This window comes from Amblyomma maculatum, chromosome 4, assembly GCF_055883805.1.
Source record: "Amblyomma maculatum isolate TAMU_Amacu chromosome 4, ASM5588380v1, whole genome shotgun sequence".
In the NCBI taxonomy this organism is placed as follows: Eukaryota; Metazoa; Arthropoda; class Arachnida; order Ixodida; family Ixodidae; genus Amblyomma; species Amblyomma maculatum.
The window spans coordinates 77,701,428-77,720,953 of NC_139347.1; the positions used below are offsets into that span (position 1 = coordinate 77,701,428).

At 42.7% G+C, this 19,526-nt stretch overlaps 1 protein-coding gene and 1 long non-coding RNA gene across 3 annotated transcripts in view; both read left to right on the forward strand.

Moving 5' to 3' along the window:
• LOC146191483 (uncharacterized) overlaps positions 1-19,526 on the forward strand; it is an 83,609-nt gene that overhangs the window by 43,873 nt on the left and 20,210 nt on the right. The window contains exons 17-22 of the mRNA XM_084600337.1: positions 11,210-11,242; positions 11,316-11,345; positions 11,503-11,547; positions 11,628-11,660; positions 14,723-14,749; positions 16,719-16,841. Coding sequence (XP_084456463.1) covers positions 11,210-11,242; positions 11,316-11,345; positions 11,503-11,547; positions 11,628-11,660; positions 14,723-14,749; positions 16,719-16,841 — 291 coding nt within the window. The remainder of the gene's footprint in view (positions 1-11,209; positions 11,243-11,315; positions 11,346-11,502; positions 11,548-11,627; positions 11,661-14,722; positions 14,750-16,718; positions 16,842-19,526) is intronic.
• On the forward strand, positions 699-7,920 carry LOC146191484 (uncharacterized). Of its 2 annotated transcripts, none has more exons than XR_014706653.1 (4): positions 699-1,040; positions 5,702-5,841; positions 7,033-7,114; positions 7,536-7,920. It is a non-coding gene; the product is annotated as an uncharacterized LOC146191484 (long non-coding RNA). The 2 variants fall into 2 exon arrangements; XR_014706654.1 differs by having other exon boundaries at positions 714-1,040; positions 5,717-5,841.

The window sequence follows — 19,526 nt, forward strand, 5'->3', positions numbered from 1 at the left end:
AGATAAGGAGAGAGCCGAGTCAGTCTAGTAGGTGCGTAATAACAGAAACGACAGAACAGCGCTGTATAAGGGTTTTTGAAAATACGAACTAAACTTATTAACAGAGTAAAACCTGAATTCGCACAACATAAGAAAGCTCGAAAGAGACAAGCTGGGGCGTCAGAAGTTCAAGGCGATTGAACAGCCGATCATCGAGGGATAAAAAAAAAAAGCGGCCACCTGCAACGCTTTCTACAATGATTCATATATCCAACAGCTAGCTGCAACATGATAGAACAGGGGCGGAACAGCTTTGCTAAAGCCGACAACGTGCGCTCGCTGATAGCCGATACGGTCCGAGCTGCCAAAGCGCATACGTGCGCCAGCAAAACACGCGTGGCGCTCGTGTTTCTGCGTTTCTCTACTGCCTTTTACTTTTGTATATTTCGCGGTTTCTGCAAGGCTTCAGGTGTACAGCAGAGAACGGTGATGTGAAACCGAAGCGGTGCGGTAGTCCAAGAGACGACGGCCGCCGTGCACAAAGGCCCCAAGTTATTCTATCCGAGTGATACGCGTTGAAAGCGCCACGAAATGCACTGTGCGCTCTCAGACGCTGACCATTTATTATTATTTTTTTTTTTTGTCGCTCCTTTCCTCACACTCATGTTGGCTAGCTCTGCCTCCTCTGCTTGGGTGGAGAGGAGGGCGCTGCACGACGCCGACACCTTTCCCACTTTCCCTTACACATGTCCACAGCGCTGCGGGCGCTGCGGTGTTTATCTGAAGCGCTGATCACGCGATGCGATCCTTCCCGTCATCCCTCCGTTTTTCAAACTGATGCGCCGTTGCTGACGCTTGGGCTAACGAGTTTCTTTGTCTGTCGCCGGCCGTTCGCAGCTGGAAATGTTGCTTGTGCGTTGCTTTGCTTGGTTTCTGCGTTCTATGTCAATGCGAAGAGGATGTTTATCTCTCAAGGCTGCTAGCATACTTGACACAAGAGCAGCATCATGCACTGTGGAGGTCTCGTCAACCCGTCGTCACCGTCGTCGGTGAAATTTCAGGTAAGCATACCTATATTACGTCCTCTTTTTGTCAAATACCAATCTTGAAATCAGGTAGGCTTATGTTTGTGGAACTTTTATTTGTGCTTTGTGGATGTTTCATTCAGTTAGGCACTAACACTCGCAAGTGAGATAGTTGGTCATGGCGCTTGCATTGTTGGCCGGTAGTGCTGTGGGTACGAACGACACTTGAGCGCTGTCAAAGTATCTTCTAGACCTGCCGAAAAATTTCTTTATTCGACATGGCTTTCAAGAACGCATTACGTGACAGTAAAAGCTTATAAAGGTAACACGTAGCACAACTGCGGATAGCAATTGAGCTCTTTTTTTTTTTTTTTTCTAGAGCACTGCTCGCCCTCACAGAAAGGAAATTAGAAGGGAATCCATAGCGTGAGTGTTTTAAGTGGAGAGTTATGCGTGGGAAACGGGTGGCATTATAGTTACTTCGGGGCTTCGAATAGCCGACCGTTCTCATAAATGGAGGCGCACGGGCAGCGTGCCGCGCAGCAGACACGTTGATCTCTACGGCGAGTGCGCCGTGTCGTTTTGTGATTGCTTTTCTCTGGTCACTACATGCAGAAAGAACACAATTGCCGCTTGTGTTTCTAGTTTAGGTTCCGACTAGCAATAGGCGGCCACGGACTAATTCTATGGTTCTAGACCTCTTTGCCTTGAATTCCTAATAGCTCACAGAGGTTAATGCTGTAAGCCGCTTTGCTCACCTCTGCAAGTTTGTCTTAAACATTCGGCACTACCGCAGTAACATGTTCCCCCGCTGAGTTCCCTCCTTGACGACAAAGCGCTAGCGAACATGACACAGGCTTTTCCAGTCGCTATCCCAAAGTCGCATCATATGTCCGCGAATCATTCCCGGAGATTGGACCTTTTTTTTGGGGTCTCTCTGCTGGCTGAACATCATTGTGACTTTTGCACAACTTTACGCTGCAGCAGTTTCACGTGATTCATCTCAAGAAACTTTGTGCGTGCCGAATATGCAAATATTTTTTCATTATGCATTTTTTCTTTAAGGGTGTGTTCAGATAAGAACAGTAATAGAAGTTCTATGACCCTTTCTTTTTTTTTTCAAATTTTTGTATATGGTGGGCAATTGTCTCTGCACAAAGAAATTTGCTTTAGTTTTGCAAGATGCGGTGCAGTTTTCTCGAAAAAAGAAATCCTATATCACTGTTCACTACAGTGGAAAAACGCAATTTTTGCCGTTTCAAAACGTTGCAAGTTTGGAGACCTGCGGTTAGCGTACTAAAATTTTGTAATCTATTGTTTTTTGCCCACTAAATCTATGTAACTTTTACTTGTATTGTAATTATTAAAAACAGGTTTTGTTGTTGCAGTTGGTTTAGTAAAAAATCGCTAACATTGCTGCAGAAGCAACGTGCGGCAAAGAAGTCCATTTTCAACCTTAAATACAGGCATGATGCATTATGTTTTTAGCATTGTCTTTTTTCCGTTCTTTATTCAGATAATTGCCTAAATTTCACGTAAAATTTGGAACTCTAAACTGCTACGTGTGTTCTCCACAACGCATAAAATTCGCCCAAGATTCGAAAACAGCAAAAAAGACTCAACTTTAAAGAAAACCGTCATCAATATTTAAGAACATCCCTCACAATAATCCTCACTACCTCATAAATATTACAGCCTGAAAAAGTGTTGCATTATGTTGTTTAAAATTATAAAAGGTATAAAAAATGCTCGTTTTGAAAATTGCCAGCATCATAGCACTACATTCTGGCCCGACTTAATAAAGAGTTGCACCTGAAACTTTTTCGCTACATTATGCAGGACTAGTTCTTTTTTTCTGCAAAAATTGAAGCCGTAGATTTCTTTTTTCTTTCTCCATATTATTTTGAAATAGGCCGAAATTCAAAATTATAAAAAAAAACGAACAACTTTGACTCGAATTTGAAAAACTTCCACATTTTCAATTTGTATCGAAGTCCATGAAAACAATCTTAAGTACTTTATAAACATCATGTACTAATCTGTACCGCAATATGTAAATTAAAATGTAAAAATAAATATAAAACTAAATGCATGCTGTCATTCTATAGAAGTGCTTATGGCCTGCCCTTATGGTGTTGGCGTCGAAAGTTCGATTTATTATTTGCTGAATTTAGTTACATTTTACTCTTATGCAATATCCAAAGCCTTCTCAATGCCTCTAAAGTCGTTTTCTGCTTGTTGGCAGTGCTGATGATTGCTTAAAGTGGAATGAATTCGCTATTTCTAGCAATTTCATGGGACATCGTCAGTGACGAACTTTTTCAGTATCCTATTTTTTTTTTTTTCGAAGAGCTGAGCTAATCCATCCAGTTCCTAATTATATTATTTCATTTCTCCTTTATGAGAAAAATTGAAAATACTCTGTTCTTGAAGACAATCTTTCTAATGTGCACATAATTAGAATCATAAGCAACACTCTTTGCAGTATGATAGTTTAGTTGTAATTTTATATTTATTTATAGCAGCAACACGAATGAGCCGAGATGATGAGCATTCTTGACGACTGAGCCATCTAGCCCAGAAAAAAGACGAGCCAACACGCGGTGAACCCCTTGTCCACCTAACCTGCAAAGTGTATGTAACCTGCAGTTGAGGTGAACGGCGGTTTTGCTCTGTGTTAGCTCGCCTTTTTCTGGGCTATATACCTCTGTCGACTAGAACGCTCGCCAACGCTCGTCATCTCGGTTCATTTGTGCTACTGCTATAATGAAATATAAAATTCTACCTAAACTGTCATGCCGCAAAGTGTTTTGATTATGATTCAAATTATGTGCAGATTAGAAAAATGGTCTGTAAAAATAGGGTATTGTCAATGTTTGTCGTTATGGAGAACTGAAATAGCATAATTATAAACTAGAGGGGGGGGGGGGGGGGAGAAGCACATCACCTAGCTATACCTGTGTGTGTGTGTGTGTGTGTGTGTGTGTGTGTGTGTGTGTGTGTGTGTGTGTGTGTGTGTGTGTGTGTGTGTGTGTGTGTGTGTGTGTGTGTGTGTGTGTGTGTGTGTGTGTGTGTGTGTGTGTGTGTGTGTGTGTGTGTGTGTGTGTGTGTGTGTGTGTGTGTGTGTGTGTGTGTGTGTGTGTGTGTGTGTGTGTGTGTGTGTGTGTGTGTGTGTGTGTGTGTGTGTGTGTGTGTGTGTGTGTGTGTGTGTGTGTGTGTGTGTGTGTGTGTGTGTGTGTGTGTGTGTGTGTGTGTGTGTGTGTGTGTGTGTGTGTGTGTGTGTACAGGATGGAGAAAACTTCTGCCGTCACTTACACTCCACAAAGGCATGCGGCTACTTGCAGTCAGTTGCGCATCACAGGCAGAGGCTCAGATTAATAATTCGGGATTTGGTGTAGGCAGGCTGTAATGCATTGTTAGCCATGCTTTGTACCATGAAATAGCGAATTTATTCCACATTAAGCAATCATCAACACTACCAACAATCAGAAAATGACATTACAAGCATTGAGAAGGCTCTGGATATTGCATAAGTTAAAGTATAGCTAAATTCAGCAAATAAATCGAACTTTTGACGCCAACACCATAAGGGCAAGCCATAAGCACTTTTATAGAATGACAACATGCGCCCAGTTTTATATTTATTTTTAATTTTAATTTAAATATTGCAGTACATTTTAGTACATGATGTTTATAAAGTACTTACGATTCTTTCATGAGCCTTCGATAAAAATCGAAGATATAGCAGTTTTTAATTCGAGGCAATGTTCGTTTTTTTTATAAGTTTGAATTTCTACCGATTTCAAAATAATATGGAGAAAGAACAAACACGTCTAGACTTTTCAGTGTTTCTAGAAATAGACAACCAGGCCGGGATACTATAGAGGAAATGTTTCAGTCGCAGCACTTTGTTAAGTCGTGCCAGAATGTAGGGCTGAAAATTAACAATTTTCAAAATCAGCCCTCAGTGTTATACTTGTTGTTACAATTTTAAACAATATAATGCAACTTTTTTTCAGGCTGTAATATTTCTGAGGTATTGAGGAACCTTGAGATGATTTTTTATAAATATCGATGATTTGTTTTAAATTGGCATCAAATTTACTCCTTTTAATAATATTACTGTTTACGAAACTTGGTCGAATTTTATGCATTGTGGACAACCACCTAGCAGTTTAGAGCTCCCAATTTGGCCTTAAATTTCGAAAGTTATCTGAATAATAAAGAGAAAAAGACTCAATGCTGAAAAATCACGCATCATACCCGTATTTAAAGTTGAAAATGGACTTTTGTGTAGCGATTTGCTTCTGGAGCAATGTTTGCGATTTTTTGCTCAATCGACTGCAATAACAAAACATGTTTTTAATAACTACAAAGTAAAAGTTACACAGATTCAATGGGTAAAAAAAATAAATGATAAAATTTTTGTACGCTTGCAGTAGGTCTTCAAACCTGCAACTTCTTGAAATGGCAAAAACGGCGTTTTCCACCTGTAGTGACATACGATTTTCTTTCCGAGAAAACTACGCCGTATCTTGCAAAACTAAAGCCCATTTCTTTATGTTGAGACCTTTGTCCACCACACATAAATAATTCATTGCAAACAAAAAATGGTCATTGGACCTCGATTGCAGTTCTCATCTGAACTCACCCTTGAATATCTTTTGGCCATTTGTAGTGTTTTTATAATCTTATAGGAAAATTGTATGCAGATGCTGATGCCCATTTTCAAGATTGTGTTGACCTGCCAGAAGATGAAATTCCAGACATGGCGAATAATGCATTACAGCCTGCTGACACCCAAGTCCCGAATTATTAATCTGAGCCTCTGCCTCTGGTGCGTAACTGACAGCAAGTACCCGCATGCCTTTGTAGAGTGTGTAACACCACATAATGCGCACTTTTTTAAACAATTCTTTGCTCACAGAATGACATTTCATCAAGTCTGTTGTGTTGTTGTCTTCAGAGTAACTTTTAAACAGATGTCGATTTCATTACTTTTATAATCACACAATATGAAGGCCAAAATATCTGAAAAAACTAGGTTAATATGTAAATACTACATGGAAATGGACTCTATATCCATCCTACTAATGAAAAAAATGATTGCATAACTGATCACCGAGGACACAGAAAAAGGTTTGTAGGTTAAAAATTGCGGCCATTTCATAATAGCGCTATTGGTTAACGCACTTGCAAAGACCAATAGGCTTGAATTTTTTCTTTGATTAGTTTAGAAAAGACTTCACAAAGGTCGCAATGTCAAAATTAATGTGCCTGATTGCATTTGTCATGACGTGACAGTACAGTTAGTCTTGAAAGGAAAGAGAGAAAACTGCATATACTGAACCAATTCCGCAATTGTTAGAAAAGGCCCCGCGGATGGAGCACGCAAAGCAGGACACATGTACAGAACAGAATATTATAAAAATATTTAAAGCCACCTGAACATAATTTTTTATTCCTTGCTTCTTTCACTTTCAACATATTGGCTTAAGTGCTTTTAATTTTGCTATTATATTTATTCCACTAAACAATGCCTCAAATATTTTTATATGTTAATTGGGCTTTTGAAATGTATAGAAAAACTATTGGTTTGATTATTGTGAGAGAGAAATTTTCTATATAATCTAATCTCTATGAATTTTCCTGCGAATTTTATGCAGTAAAATTGTGAACTTGCTTAAAAATGTGAACTTTTGTGCAGAATTTACTTTAATTATCTGAACATTTCTTTGAAAAGCATAAAAATTATTTCCTACATTTCTTACACGATATGCTGGCATCAACTGCAAGTCCTAGTTTCAATCAAGACCCAAAATGTCCTTTTCGCCAAAAAGAGAGAGGTAATTTATCAGCGTACCACATTAAGCAGTAGTTTCCAAAAATAAACTGGGATTGTCGGTCTCTTATGATAATTAACTTGGTGTGGTGTGAGTACAGTCTTACTCACTGGACTTGATTGCCTTTCCTTGAAAGACAAATTTTGCTCTCACTCAGAAAGTGGCATATTTGCATCTTTTTTCAGACTGGATGTCGCAGTCATGAGGATGACCGCGCTGAGCGTCGGAAAATCCACAGCTTTCCAAGCCATTTTCATACAAGAGTTCGTAAGTGCTACCAACTAGACTCGCATGATATATGTGCTGTACAACTTGGAAAGTTAAATAATGTATTTGTAGCCGAGGAATTTACCTTTAACTTTACAAGGTTGAGAGAAAATGGCACCATTTACGTTTTTATATACTTCGTATCTCACAGCAGGCAGTTATTCACGCATAAAAAGCTGATTACTGTACTTTAGTCTGTAAGACCTTTCCTGGAGACTAGAAATGTATTACCATGTCATTCTGCATTCAGTTTGCATGCATAGTATCAGGTAAGTCTTTTTACTAGCTGGTTTTGATATTTTTGTTATCAGACTAGACCTAAATATTGACGAGGGATATTTTCAGTTTAACGAAGTAAAAACAGCTTAATACTGATTCAATTAACACCTATACATTACAAATTTACCTTTTTTTACTGCAGGATCAAGACTTTCTAGCTCTCGCCACGCTTTATTTTAAGGAGCTAGTGATGTTCAGCGTCGTGCTGGGTGCGCTAACTGACGCACTTGGAAATCTAGAGTCTCCTGCATTACGGCCACCTTTGGCCTCTCGCTTCGGCCGAGCGTCTCCCTCAGCCAAGCCACCTGCTGACCTGAACCAAGCGTTTATGGACACTGGGCGCTCCGCACACTCCGAGCCCACGCAACCGAGAACGTCCACATGGACTTCCTTCTTCCAGCGTTCGGTGACTGTTATCAGTTCATATTCATATTTGTTTTGCCTGTTAAGGTTGTTATTTGTTATGTTGCTTTTTAGTCTAGTCTAATGTGTTTGTATAAAAAGATGTTCCTAGTTTTACCGGTCTGATCGTGCGTCTGTTTAATCCCACAAAATTAACCCTTTAATTTCTGGTTATTAAAGACCCTCCACACATTTATGTAGTCTACTGTAGCGAGCGCATTGAAGAAACACTTTTTCTACCTCTTCGTTGAGCACCAGTGCCTATTGTCTACAGGCAATGCAGAAGGAGGTTGTTTCCTAGGAGAAAATTGGCTCTTCAAAATGCGTTTTAAACCTTAAGCATTCAATGAGCTAGTTGTCCAAGTGCAGCTCTTCTTGAAGATGAATTTTATACACCAGGAACAGTTGTGATGAAATTTATGAACAAGATTGTGAAAAAAATTCATGATTTGGTTGCGATTTCAATGTTCATAAGTGCAAATTTTTGTGGCATTTTTACACATTCTTCTTTAAATTAAAGTACTGGGCACTACTTAGTTCTGAGGATTCTAATATGAGTAAATGCAAGCCAAGTATACTAGTTTTCTTGATGGCGTATGGGCAAGAAAAGGCGAGATACATTTGTTAAGTGTCAATAAATAAAATTTTTGACTGTTCTACAAATGCCTTCTTGTTACTGTGTTTTACAAATGGACTCTGGCTTAGGAAGTTGCCACAGTCTTGTTGTTTCCTAAGCTTTCTTTTAGATTGAAAGTGTGAAAGTACATTGTTTCTGGCTGATTATTCAAAGAATTTTTTTTTCTATGGGCACATTCTTCAGGTTCAGCCAGCTAAGGCATACCGAGTAAGCACATTGGTGCTAGAAGCTGGTCAGGTGCTTGGATGCAGATGATGTCTGACCAATGCTCTAGCTTGTAGAATGTAAACAGGTTTGCATTTTACATGCGTATGGGTCAAGTTACCCATACACCATTTATACTTTTATTTACTTCATTTCTTCGCAACACTGCACATAAGCACGCATACTGTGCTCAAGCCTACGTTTTGCTTTATGAGGGACAAACAAGGTCATTTGGAATGCTCAGGCTGGGATTGCTGCACGAGCACGTATACCGCGTGCAGCACCCTTCCTTGGGGAAGGGTGTAGCACACGGTGCTGCAACACCCTTCTGCTGCAGCACCCTTCATTCGGAGAAGGGTGCTGCAGCAGAAGGGTGTTAAAATATTTATAATTAGGGTGCTCCCCATGCGACAAGCCAATTACACCCTTAAGGGTGTAAAATGTTTTACTGTGTACGTGGATGCTAAAACTGTTCAAAAGTTAACTTACCCCTGAACTTTTCTTTTGACTGGATAAACTGCTAACGACTTACAGAACAATCAACCTGTTTAGTTACTGCGCCCTGCTTCGAAGACGGAGTGTGGGCCGACGTTCAGGGGCTTGGAGCATATTAATTACAGCCTTGTGCTATTCAAGTCCTTAAAGCGTGCCACGCTCGAAAGCGAAACGACTTTGCAATGACCTTGGTTGAACAGTTACAAAGTGATGGTGTTTTAGATGTTACTTAAGCGGCAATTGTCCGCATGCGCGCACCCATCAGTGGATATAGTCGGTCGTTGCAGTAGATTAATTAGGAGCAGATCGGTATTGCTTATTCAGCGGTCCTTTTTTGGGGTTTCCTACTTTTCCCTTTCTTCTATCACATAACGGAATCCTCAAAAGTTGGCAGACATCACGCGTTGCTTCTATGTGGAGACTAAATAAAACTTTCTTTATCCTTTCTTTCTCTCGCATTGCCCCTTTTCATTTCCCCCTTTCGTTTTCTTCTTTGCAACGAATCCTCTGACCTAAGAAGTTTTGATGAAAAGTGGCGCATGCTTTAGCTGTTTGCGTATGTACATTCAAGAGTACAAGGTAGCAGCTGCACTTGACACTGCACGAACCCCACTCTTTTAACGTTGATTGGCGTGAAATATTGGCCCGCGAGCGAAAAGCAAACGAAAACCTTTTAACGGCATTGTCGTGAAGTTTATACATATTTTGAAATTTTTGCTAAAGGGGTAGGGTAGTGATTTTAAAATGTTATGCAATGCTACGCTGCTATAACAGCTCATTTCTCTCGCTTTTGACTATCGGTTTCTTTTTCTCGAGAACGACCGAACCTGGCCCAAAAAAGATCTCGGTCGCGATGTCGAACCTATGCAAGGAAGCTAGCGATTCAAATTTTTAGTGACATTTTATGCTAGCAATACCGTAGTTTGGACGCAAACATATTTCGATGAACATTTAAATAACGAATGTTTACGATGTTGTCCCTACGTCCAAGGTGTCAATGCGCCAGGTGTCAGTGGGACTAGTTTCAGGTGACGATCTGCTAAGTGGGATTGCGTGTAAGGTGAGGTACTATAGTGGTCAGATATGAGGTGTTTATGGGATGGTATAATATAGGGTTTAGCATTCCGAACGTTTAACGTCGGCTGTGAAGGGCGTCACAGCGAACCGTTCAGGATCAATTTTCAAAACCTGGACTTCTGTAAAGTGCACGTATTTGTGCTGTATGTTGTACAGTCGTGTATAGTGGTAGTGTATTGTACTGTGCATTATATACTGTGCTTATTGTATAGTAAAACTGTTGCATCTTACCTGCACTCACCTATGGGGCTGAAACATGGAGGCTAACGAAAAGGGTTCTGTTTATGTTAATGACAATGCAGAGAAATATGGAGGAAAGAAGTGTAGGTGTGACGTTAAGAAAAAGGAAGCGTGCAGGGTGTTCAGAAATATAACTCGAGTTAATGACATATACGCGGACATAGCATGTATAGAGCGAAGAGAGGGTAACCGATGTGGTCACTAAGGGCAACGAACTGGATTCCAAGGGTTGAAAGCGTAGCAGGGGGTGGCAGAAAGTTATGTGCGTGAATGAATTTGACAAGTTCGCAGCCCAGGTCAAGTGGATGCAGGTAGCACAGGACCGGATTAATTGGAGTCATATGGGAGAAGAATTTTTGTTGTAGTAGATATAGCCCGGCGGATGATGATGATAATGATATTTTACAGTACACAATAGTACTGCGTTTTGTCTAAACCTAATCTAACCGCCGCGTCTGGGGTACAACTAGAGTCTTGGGCTCATAACTCGAGCGCTGAAATCAGTGAGGTACTGCGGTGAGGTGGTTTTAGTGTGAACATTATTAGGTTTATGGGTGGATGATTCAGTAGTTCGAGAAAATCTTGACACCATAACATGGAACACAACCACGTCTCGCCTACGAGTAATGGAAAGGCGAAGGTATCACTAGACCAAAGAAAATGGCGAATCAGGCTGACCATGATTGCGCGCTGAATTCCGGAATGTTTTTTTTTTCTTTCTTATATCGAGCGTCTTACTTCTTGCATTCACATTCCAACAGTGGACGACGACAAGTTCCACGAAGAAGAAGCTGGTGAGTGATCCACTTTGCTCACCTTGTTCATACCTAGTGGTGACCAGCATTCAACTGTTTTGTCTCCCGACAGATAGCGCGGAACACGGTGACGGCAAGAAAGGTAAGCAACAGCTATGGTGATGGATGAGCAGAGACCGAGAACTTTCAATAGATTCATAATCGGAATCTTAATAGAATGAAGACAATGAGAGCACACCGTAACCACCCTGTCCGCCAAAGCAAGTTCGATTGACCGCATCTCCTTTGCTTCTTTCCAGCTCACCACGTTGTAGATGGCAACGCCGAGGAAGAAGACATATCGGGTAATCCGTCGCATTTGTTATTGAAGCTAGCGTTTTGAGTGTTTATCGCGGAGCACAGAACACTGTTGTTTTGGTTTCAGATTATCACGTTGGCGAAAAAGGAAAGACACCAGGTAGGTTGGTGTTGTTCGCCATGTAACATTATTTCGTAACACGTTCAAAGTCCCCCCCCCCCCCCCCCCCACCCCTTCGGCCACGTCTACAGTTACAATAAAACGGCAAATACATATTATACAGCGTTGTTGCCGACAAGTGAGTTTTATTGCGAAAATCAAACCGGCGTCATTATCAGGTTTCTTAGTAAATTTTAGAATAGTCTGCGTTAACCGTAATTCTTAGTAGATCGCAGGGGAGACTGATGTGGCAGCAACGTTAGTGTATGTAGCACCATGAGGTGGAGACGTTGAGTGGAACACTTCTATTTAGGAACAAATTACAATCAATGCACTCTTAGAGTTTAGTTTCACTTATATAGATGAGTTTAATGAAGTCGAATGCACAAGAATACTACATTTTAATTGCTACCATAATATTCCGAGTAATTGCCTATCCCGCCGAAAAAGTAGGTTGGGCTATATTAGGGCACCACCACCACCACCAGCAAAAAAAAAAAAAAAATGGGAAAGATTGGAAATAACCATTTTTTATGTAAGCAAATTTATGAATGGTTTTCTTGGAAAAACTGGAAGGAAAACTTACTGCTCTGGCGTCCGAGGAAAACTTTTTAATTGTTAGCATTCACTTGTCGTCCTTCCCGTCCCTTCCCGAACCAAAATAAAGGCTGAGGGTTTTGTCCTTCACAATTTATCGGCTCTTCTTCTCCAGCAGAGGAGGAACGCCAGTAGCTCGTTCAACTCACTATGTTCCGAGCCGTAGATAACAGTTCACGTACTATGGGAGGATGCGTGAACAAAAGTTTCTTTCTGCGTGCTTTTTCAGTTTGTTTTAGTGCTTAGCACTACTAGCTGCCATCACAGATTTCCGCGATGTCTGTCCGAAGCCGCTTTCTCTCTCTCTCTCCCTCTACGTGAAGTGGAGAAATACTAGGAGGCAACTCGCATCGCGCGGCTTAGCGAACCCGACCGCCAGCGGCTGCGCTTCGATGGAGGTGAAACGGAGATGATGGTGGTGGTGACAAACGTTTAATGATTTAAAGTGGTGCCGGTATGCATGAGCTGGATCTTTGAAGATCCAGCCCTTACAGATACTAGGTGGGGTCCCTAGTACGGAACCCCAGTGGCATCGACCGCTGCCCGGGCACGCTCGACCAAGACCTTTTGGGCCTGCAGGTCATAGCAGCCGAGCAGGGTCGCCTCCCAGTCCTCCCGATTAGGGCTGGGGTAAGGAGTAATAGCTGGGTTGGATGGGCAAGCCCACACCATGTGGTAGATGTCCGAAGACTTCTCCGCACAGTGCGGACAACTGCCCGTGAAGAAGGGATTAAAATTTTTTTGCTGCCGGGCACAGCAGAGTGTTGGTATAAAGACGGACTAGAAGCCGCTCCTCCGTCTTTGATAGACCTTTACTCGGTCGAGGGTAAAGGCTATGGCAAGATTGATAATAAAGAACAATGTCTTCAAAAGAATACGCGGGTTCGAATTCGAGATCCTGATCTAGGGGGTCGAGATGGGAAGCCCGGAAAGAAAGCGCGCGGCCGACGGCGTCGGCTGCCTCATTCCCCTCGAGACCCATATGAGCAGGAGCCCGTACTATTTTCCGGTAAGCGGGGTCCCGGGTATAGGTGCAATTTTGAAGTAGACGCTAGGCTAGTATGGCGCCCAGCCTTGCTCGACGTTCCGACAGGCCCCTCGCGAGTTGAAGATAATTGTTTTGGAATCAGTGTGGGTAGCTGCCAGCGCAATGGCGACCTCCTTCGCGTGAGTTATGTCACGAGCGCGAAATGTAAGCCCGTTAACAGTTTTGGACTGGTGGACCACTGCGGCCGTGTACCATCCCCCAAGGTGGGGGCCGGAGGCGTCCACGTAATAAATGCAGAGGCTCACCTAACCAATACACACCTCTTTCTATGACACTGTCGGGTCACCGACTCTTTGTCCGGCTGTACAGCTAACATACCACCCTTATGGAATATCGTGTACATCTCCCTTTCGAGTGGAGATGCGCCCTCCACGTACGTCCTCTTCCTAAAAACATGACACGTGAAGACCACAATGGCCGGCGCCTGGCGCGGGCGGAAGCCCTAGGCCGCCATTATGGGTGAAACGGAGAGGCGTCCGTGTGCTGTGCAATGTCAGCACACGTCAAAGATCGCCAGGTGGTCGAAATTACTTGGAAGCCCTCCACCTCTGCTCCTCTTTGTCTCTTTCGGATTTCACTCCCACCTTCATTCTTTCCCTTACGTCGTTGTTCATGCGTCCACGGAAAATATTTGGCAGATACTGCGCCTTTCGTTTCCTGTAAAGCAATTTAATATAATTTAAATAAACAATGCACAATGCTGAATCAAATGCATGAGAAAATTTCTCATCAAAGCAAAACGAAAGCAGTAAAATGCATAGAAATGTATAAAAGGGGTAAGAAGTGCAGCGCACATACTTCGCATTTGATTACGTATGCCAATCGGCTGTAATTTTTTTACGTTATGAAGGTCAGGAGTGTTACTCCAAATGACTAGGACCGTCACTAAACGTGCTTTAGACGGGGACAATGACTCGGTTGTTTTTGAAAAGGTCAATATTTTGCCTACATTTCGGAGGGGAGGGGGCGATGACTAGTTAATAGGCGATGGCTCGGAAGATTGTTGTAGTAACCGGAATGCAGGCAGCATTCTCTTACCCCCAAATGTACTAAAATCGGCTGTATATGTGGAGCTCAACTCTAGAATTGCATGTTTGGAATTGTTCATATTCTTAATAGCTTTATTAAGCATTGAACTATTTCAAGTGCCGACAAGGCATTCTTTTTGCTTCTATTGGTCGTTTGGTGCAGCAGATGAAAAATGTTGTTTAGAATGTAATTAATTCAGCAAATTAATGAATCTTTTTTCTCTGATTATCGGCCGAGAACCTAGCGAGAAAATTATAATGGATATGAATTAAAACTACAGGAATTACATTTAAATTGCGCGATAACAGTGCAGGAGACTCTGGCCCATTTTTTGTAATATATATATTATTCATTCTCACTGAAGACTGTTCTCTGTTTGACCTTGCAGAACCCCCAAAATTTAAGCCTGCCACATGTAAGTACACAAAAACATTGTGCCGTAACGTCGCTCACATTGTTTTATTAATTATTTAATCGTTTTTATTTTTGGCTTAGGCCACCAAGCAGAAAACGTCTAGTCATAAGCTTCTGGTCCTGATAAAAGAACCGCATTCCTTCCAGCTATATCTTTTCGCTTCATAAAATTAGCGCAGAGCAATATGACGCTAAATATATCAGTTATACTCTCTTACTATATCATACCATAAACCATACACTCAAAGGGATTCCGCAAGTGCACTTAATTTCAGCGCAATTTTTAGCAGTATCAGGCGGAGAACGCGAAAGTCATGTTTCAGGGGACACTGAAATTACATACTGAAAATGGCCTGTATGCGTAGCTTACAGCATTTCAATAACAGAGAGAGACCACTCTTTGCGAAAACGCAGCTTTTATATTCGAAATAAAAGGCCAAGAAACTAATTAGCTCAGTTGTTTCCATAACTATGGCTGATTTCGAGAGTAAATTGCTTGCGTTGACAGCCTGTTTTAGCGCGTATTCCTGCGATGCTACATTTCAAATTTCTTCAAAGCGACGAATTTCATCATTCGCAGTACCTATGTACTTGTTGACAAGCTCAGAATTGGCATACAGCTTTTGGGCTAAATACACCTGATTAGGGTCAGTGTTTCTTCTTTCGGCAGCAATAGCTGCAATTAGTTATTGTGCCTTACCGCTGCGGTGGTGGTAACGATTGGTTTCCTCGCACAAACGCGATAGTAGGGAACAATCTTAAACGTTCTTAATTCATTTTTTTCTAATAGCGTTCGTATTAAATTGCATTTTATTCGGTCTGACTACATTATTCGCATTTTAGTCGTCAGCTAAACTACTCATTTGTATCTGATTAGGTTCTGGGGAAAAAAAAATTATAATTCACACGCCGCCACTTGTGACCCAAGGAACATTTTCGAGTTAGGCCAATGATTTTCATGCGCTTCCTTTTATTTCAGTGTCTCTTAGTTGGTACTCTTCGTTAAGCAGAGCGTGCTCTTGTTTCCTTTGTTCGTGCTGGTACAACGCTACAGCGCAATGGTTAGACACACAACACTCAAGGGGATCCTCGCTGTAGAGTTAGGCACGTACGCCCGAGCAGCGTACCACTCGACCTGATAATACAAAAGTTGCTGAGCACTCTCGCAACTTCGAAAAGATTGCGCTATGTTACGAGGTCTGCATGCCGCCCAGGAGAGGCCGGCGTGCGAACCAGCAGCTCAGGGGTGGTGAAAGTTTCCATTGTGGGCAAAAGCAGAGATACTCGCGCTCACCGGCTTGCTTGTTTCTGCCCTTGTATCTACACTTCACCTCGGTAATAGCGTGCAGCATACTGCAAGCTGTGCGCGGCTCCACAGTATAGGGGTCTCACTCACAGTAACTGCGCGTACGCGAGAGCATTTCCTAATTAGCGACCACTTTTGATATCTCATGTTTTTGACTATCATGACTGGTGCGTAGGCGCGCAGACGCAGTCAGCCGTGATCCCTTTCTACGTCTAGAGTGTTTTCTCATATCTACATCTGCTTCTCACTGTGCAGTCTAGAAGACTGCTTCAGGTACTTCAGAATGGACGTCCGCTTGTAACGATTCCAGTGCACTCTCTGCAGAACTATCTCCTCTGATTAGCTGGCCGCGATACATTGACATTTAACAATAGACGACACGCTGTAGTCAAAGATTTCAGCCAATCAGCAAAGTCACTCCACGTGGACGGAGCTTTATGCAATTTTGCTTCCTCTTTGGTTCCAGCTCGCTAGCCTACTTCACTCAGACTAAGCGTAGCTCCTAGCATAACGTAGCAGTGCTGCATGGATGTGCTCGGACAAAATAGAAAAGCTGTCCGCGTGCCGGTACCACGCGTGCAAGCAAACGGCTCCCGATGTAAGGGCGTACGAGTAACGGCCGTGTATGTTTTGTTGCTCGCACCGGTTGCGACGGGTGACGCAGACCGGCCCGAGCCCTGCAAGGCGGATCAATTTCGGTGCGTGGACAACGGCGAGTGCATCCCCCTCAAGTGGAAGTGCGACGGCAACGACGACTGCACCGACGGCTCGGACGAGAAGAAGTGCAGTGAGCATTATCGTGCCCGCGGGTCGCGCGGCTTCGACCGGGGCCTCCGCCCCTTGAGCCCAACGAGTGGCTCTCTTTTCTCGATCGCACGTAGCGTCGCCGCGTCCGAACTCGCGAGTTCACGCTGGTTTCGCTTTTGCGTTATGGCGACGAGTCCTCTTCTGAGAACGCTAAAAATAACATCGAAGCGAATATAGAGGAAGAAAACAAAATATCCGGTGAGAGCATAGCGATAAAAAAAGACAAAGTGAAGCAGCGTGTAGTGAAGTGAGGTGGCATCGTGAGAGGGGCCAGATTCCGAGGAAATGGCAGACCTGGAGAAGGACGCCTGGGTCCTCAGCCTGGATGGGCACCTGGACTGAGGTCGCAGCCAAGGTCCAGCCTGGTTTCATTTTGCAATTCCAGTTCTGTTATGATGCCTCGCGAAAGCCTGCACTTAGAATCGGAGTTTGAAATAGGAAGTGACCGGACCTTTAAGGAGCCTTCGGAAACGTGTGGAAAGAGAAGTTCTCCGGAGATATTTTTGTAACAAGTGATAGCAATCACGCTCAAGTGTCGGGCGGAAAAACAAACAAACAAACAAACAAAGCAAAACAATGACATGGCCCTTATTTGGCAAAAACGTTTTTTTTTTTTTTTTCATTGAGATAGAAACTGTGGTGAAGTGCAGGACGCAAAAAAAAAAAAAAAATCTGAAATGGCTCTTTAAACTGCAACTGCGAGGATATTCTGTCTTCCGCCGGTTCGTCATCGAAAAGCGGAACCGCACAAGAAACGGAGACGGAAGTGAAAAAAAACATGAGATGACCGGACAAGCGCTTGTCCTGTCGTCAATGTCATAGAAGGATGGCAGGTACTAGGTTGCCTCTTAATGCATTTGGTCTCCGGCTGTCCCCACGTGTTTCAATGTGGCAACATAGCGCTGAGTCTCTCCCGGTCTCCCAATTTCCAAAACCCCGTCTTCCTCCTCACCGTTCTTCTTGCGGATTCGTGCACGAATCTGCAACAAATGTTTCTATTTGCTCCTTCCCCCGTTTTTTTTTTGTTCCGCCACTTTGCATGACGAATCACGCCTAGCCTGCACCAAGCTATTAATCGATCCCAGCGCTTCCTTAATTTATGCCGCTGAATCATTGATGCACCGAATCAGCGTTCTAAATCAGTGAAACACCACAAAATTAAAAAAAAAAGTAGGGAAAAGAAAAAATAGTACCTATGCACGCTACCGGAACTGTGAAAGAGAAAATAGAGGGCAGTATGATATAGTATGCAGAATAATAGAGAGCTCTTTGCAAATTCGTAATTCTAAATCGAGAGCATATTCTGCACTACAAGAGGTCTACTTAAACGATCTATGCATTTGTCTGTGCGGAAAACAGTGAATTAGATGCTACGATGTACCCCTAAGATGGTAAGGAAAGGAACAGCCGAAATTTGAGAGCAGAAAAGGGGCTGTATCATCTAAATATGTAGGAAACACGCTCGCCTCAGGAAAAGTTTGAAATAGCCAAAAGTAGTCATTGAGCCAATCCGTAGGTTTTAATGTCAGGTGCTTTACATTATATAAACCAGTTCGTCACAAATAACCTGCCAATGACAAGCCCAGTGAGGACTACAAGGATATTTATTAGTTATCATAATTAAATTAACCGTTTTTCCATAAAAGCCCAGACAAAAAAAAAATAGCATTATTATTTTTTTAATTTTAGCCAGCTTTTTCGGCCTATAAAATATGTACAGCAAGCGTTGAGCACACTAAATTCCTATTTTTCTTTTCTGAAGTTACTCCAGTGTAATAAGTCAAAACCGAGAGGCATCGCGCTCGTTGCTTCAAGGGGCGTCTTCTCACAGCTCCAGAGCATTGTTCGAAAATTGTAGAGCCACAATCATCATAGGCAAAAAAAAAAAAAAAAGAAAAAAAAAAACAAGAAAAGGAAGAACAAGAAGCCTCAGAAAACAAGGCGCCTAAACTTCGTGTTTCAGCGCTGCGCAGCGGTTTCAGGAAACACGGTTTCCAAGTGTCGTATACGGCGACCGCCGATAAGGCTGACACGGCAAGGCGGTTGCGCGGAGCCTGAATGAAACGCTGTCAACTGCGTGAACAGAACTCGCGAGCCGATGACTCGGAGGCGCTGTCCGTCCACTGCGTGCCCCTTTCAATTTTCTCCTTCTCCTTCGCACTTTCTTTTCTTTTTTTTTTCTTTTTTGCTGGACCAACTTATACGTCGATCTGGGGATCGCTAAATTTTCGCAACTTTCGCAATAGGCTGGAGAGAATCGCAACCAAAGGAGAATCTTTTGTCTGTCCGCCGGAGATGAGCGTCAAAATTGATAGATTTCCGGTTCATGCAACCAATTCTATGGTCGCCGCCAGGAGGCGGGAAAGAATGTCGGACACGGTGGAAAGATCGAAGGGGGAGAAAAAGCGACCGACTCCCCAACGATTGGAATTACATTTCCTGGTAACAGATCGAAACCAAGTGGTAGTGGTCGGCCTATGTTTCTACCCAGGTAGGAGTTTTTCCTACTTTCTTTCTTATTCTCGAACATTTTATTTCGATTGCTTCCAGTGACAAAAGAGGCACCGCACCTTCGGCGAGCCGCACTGGAGGGGTAAATTCTCCGACTACGATTGGGTTCGATATAAATTTCAACAGCCAGGCCATGTCGGTTTTTCGTTTTGTT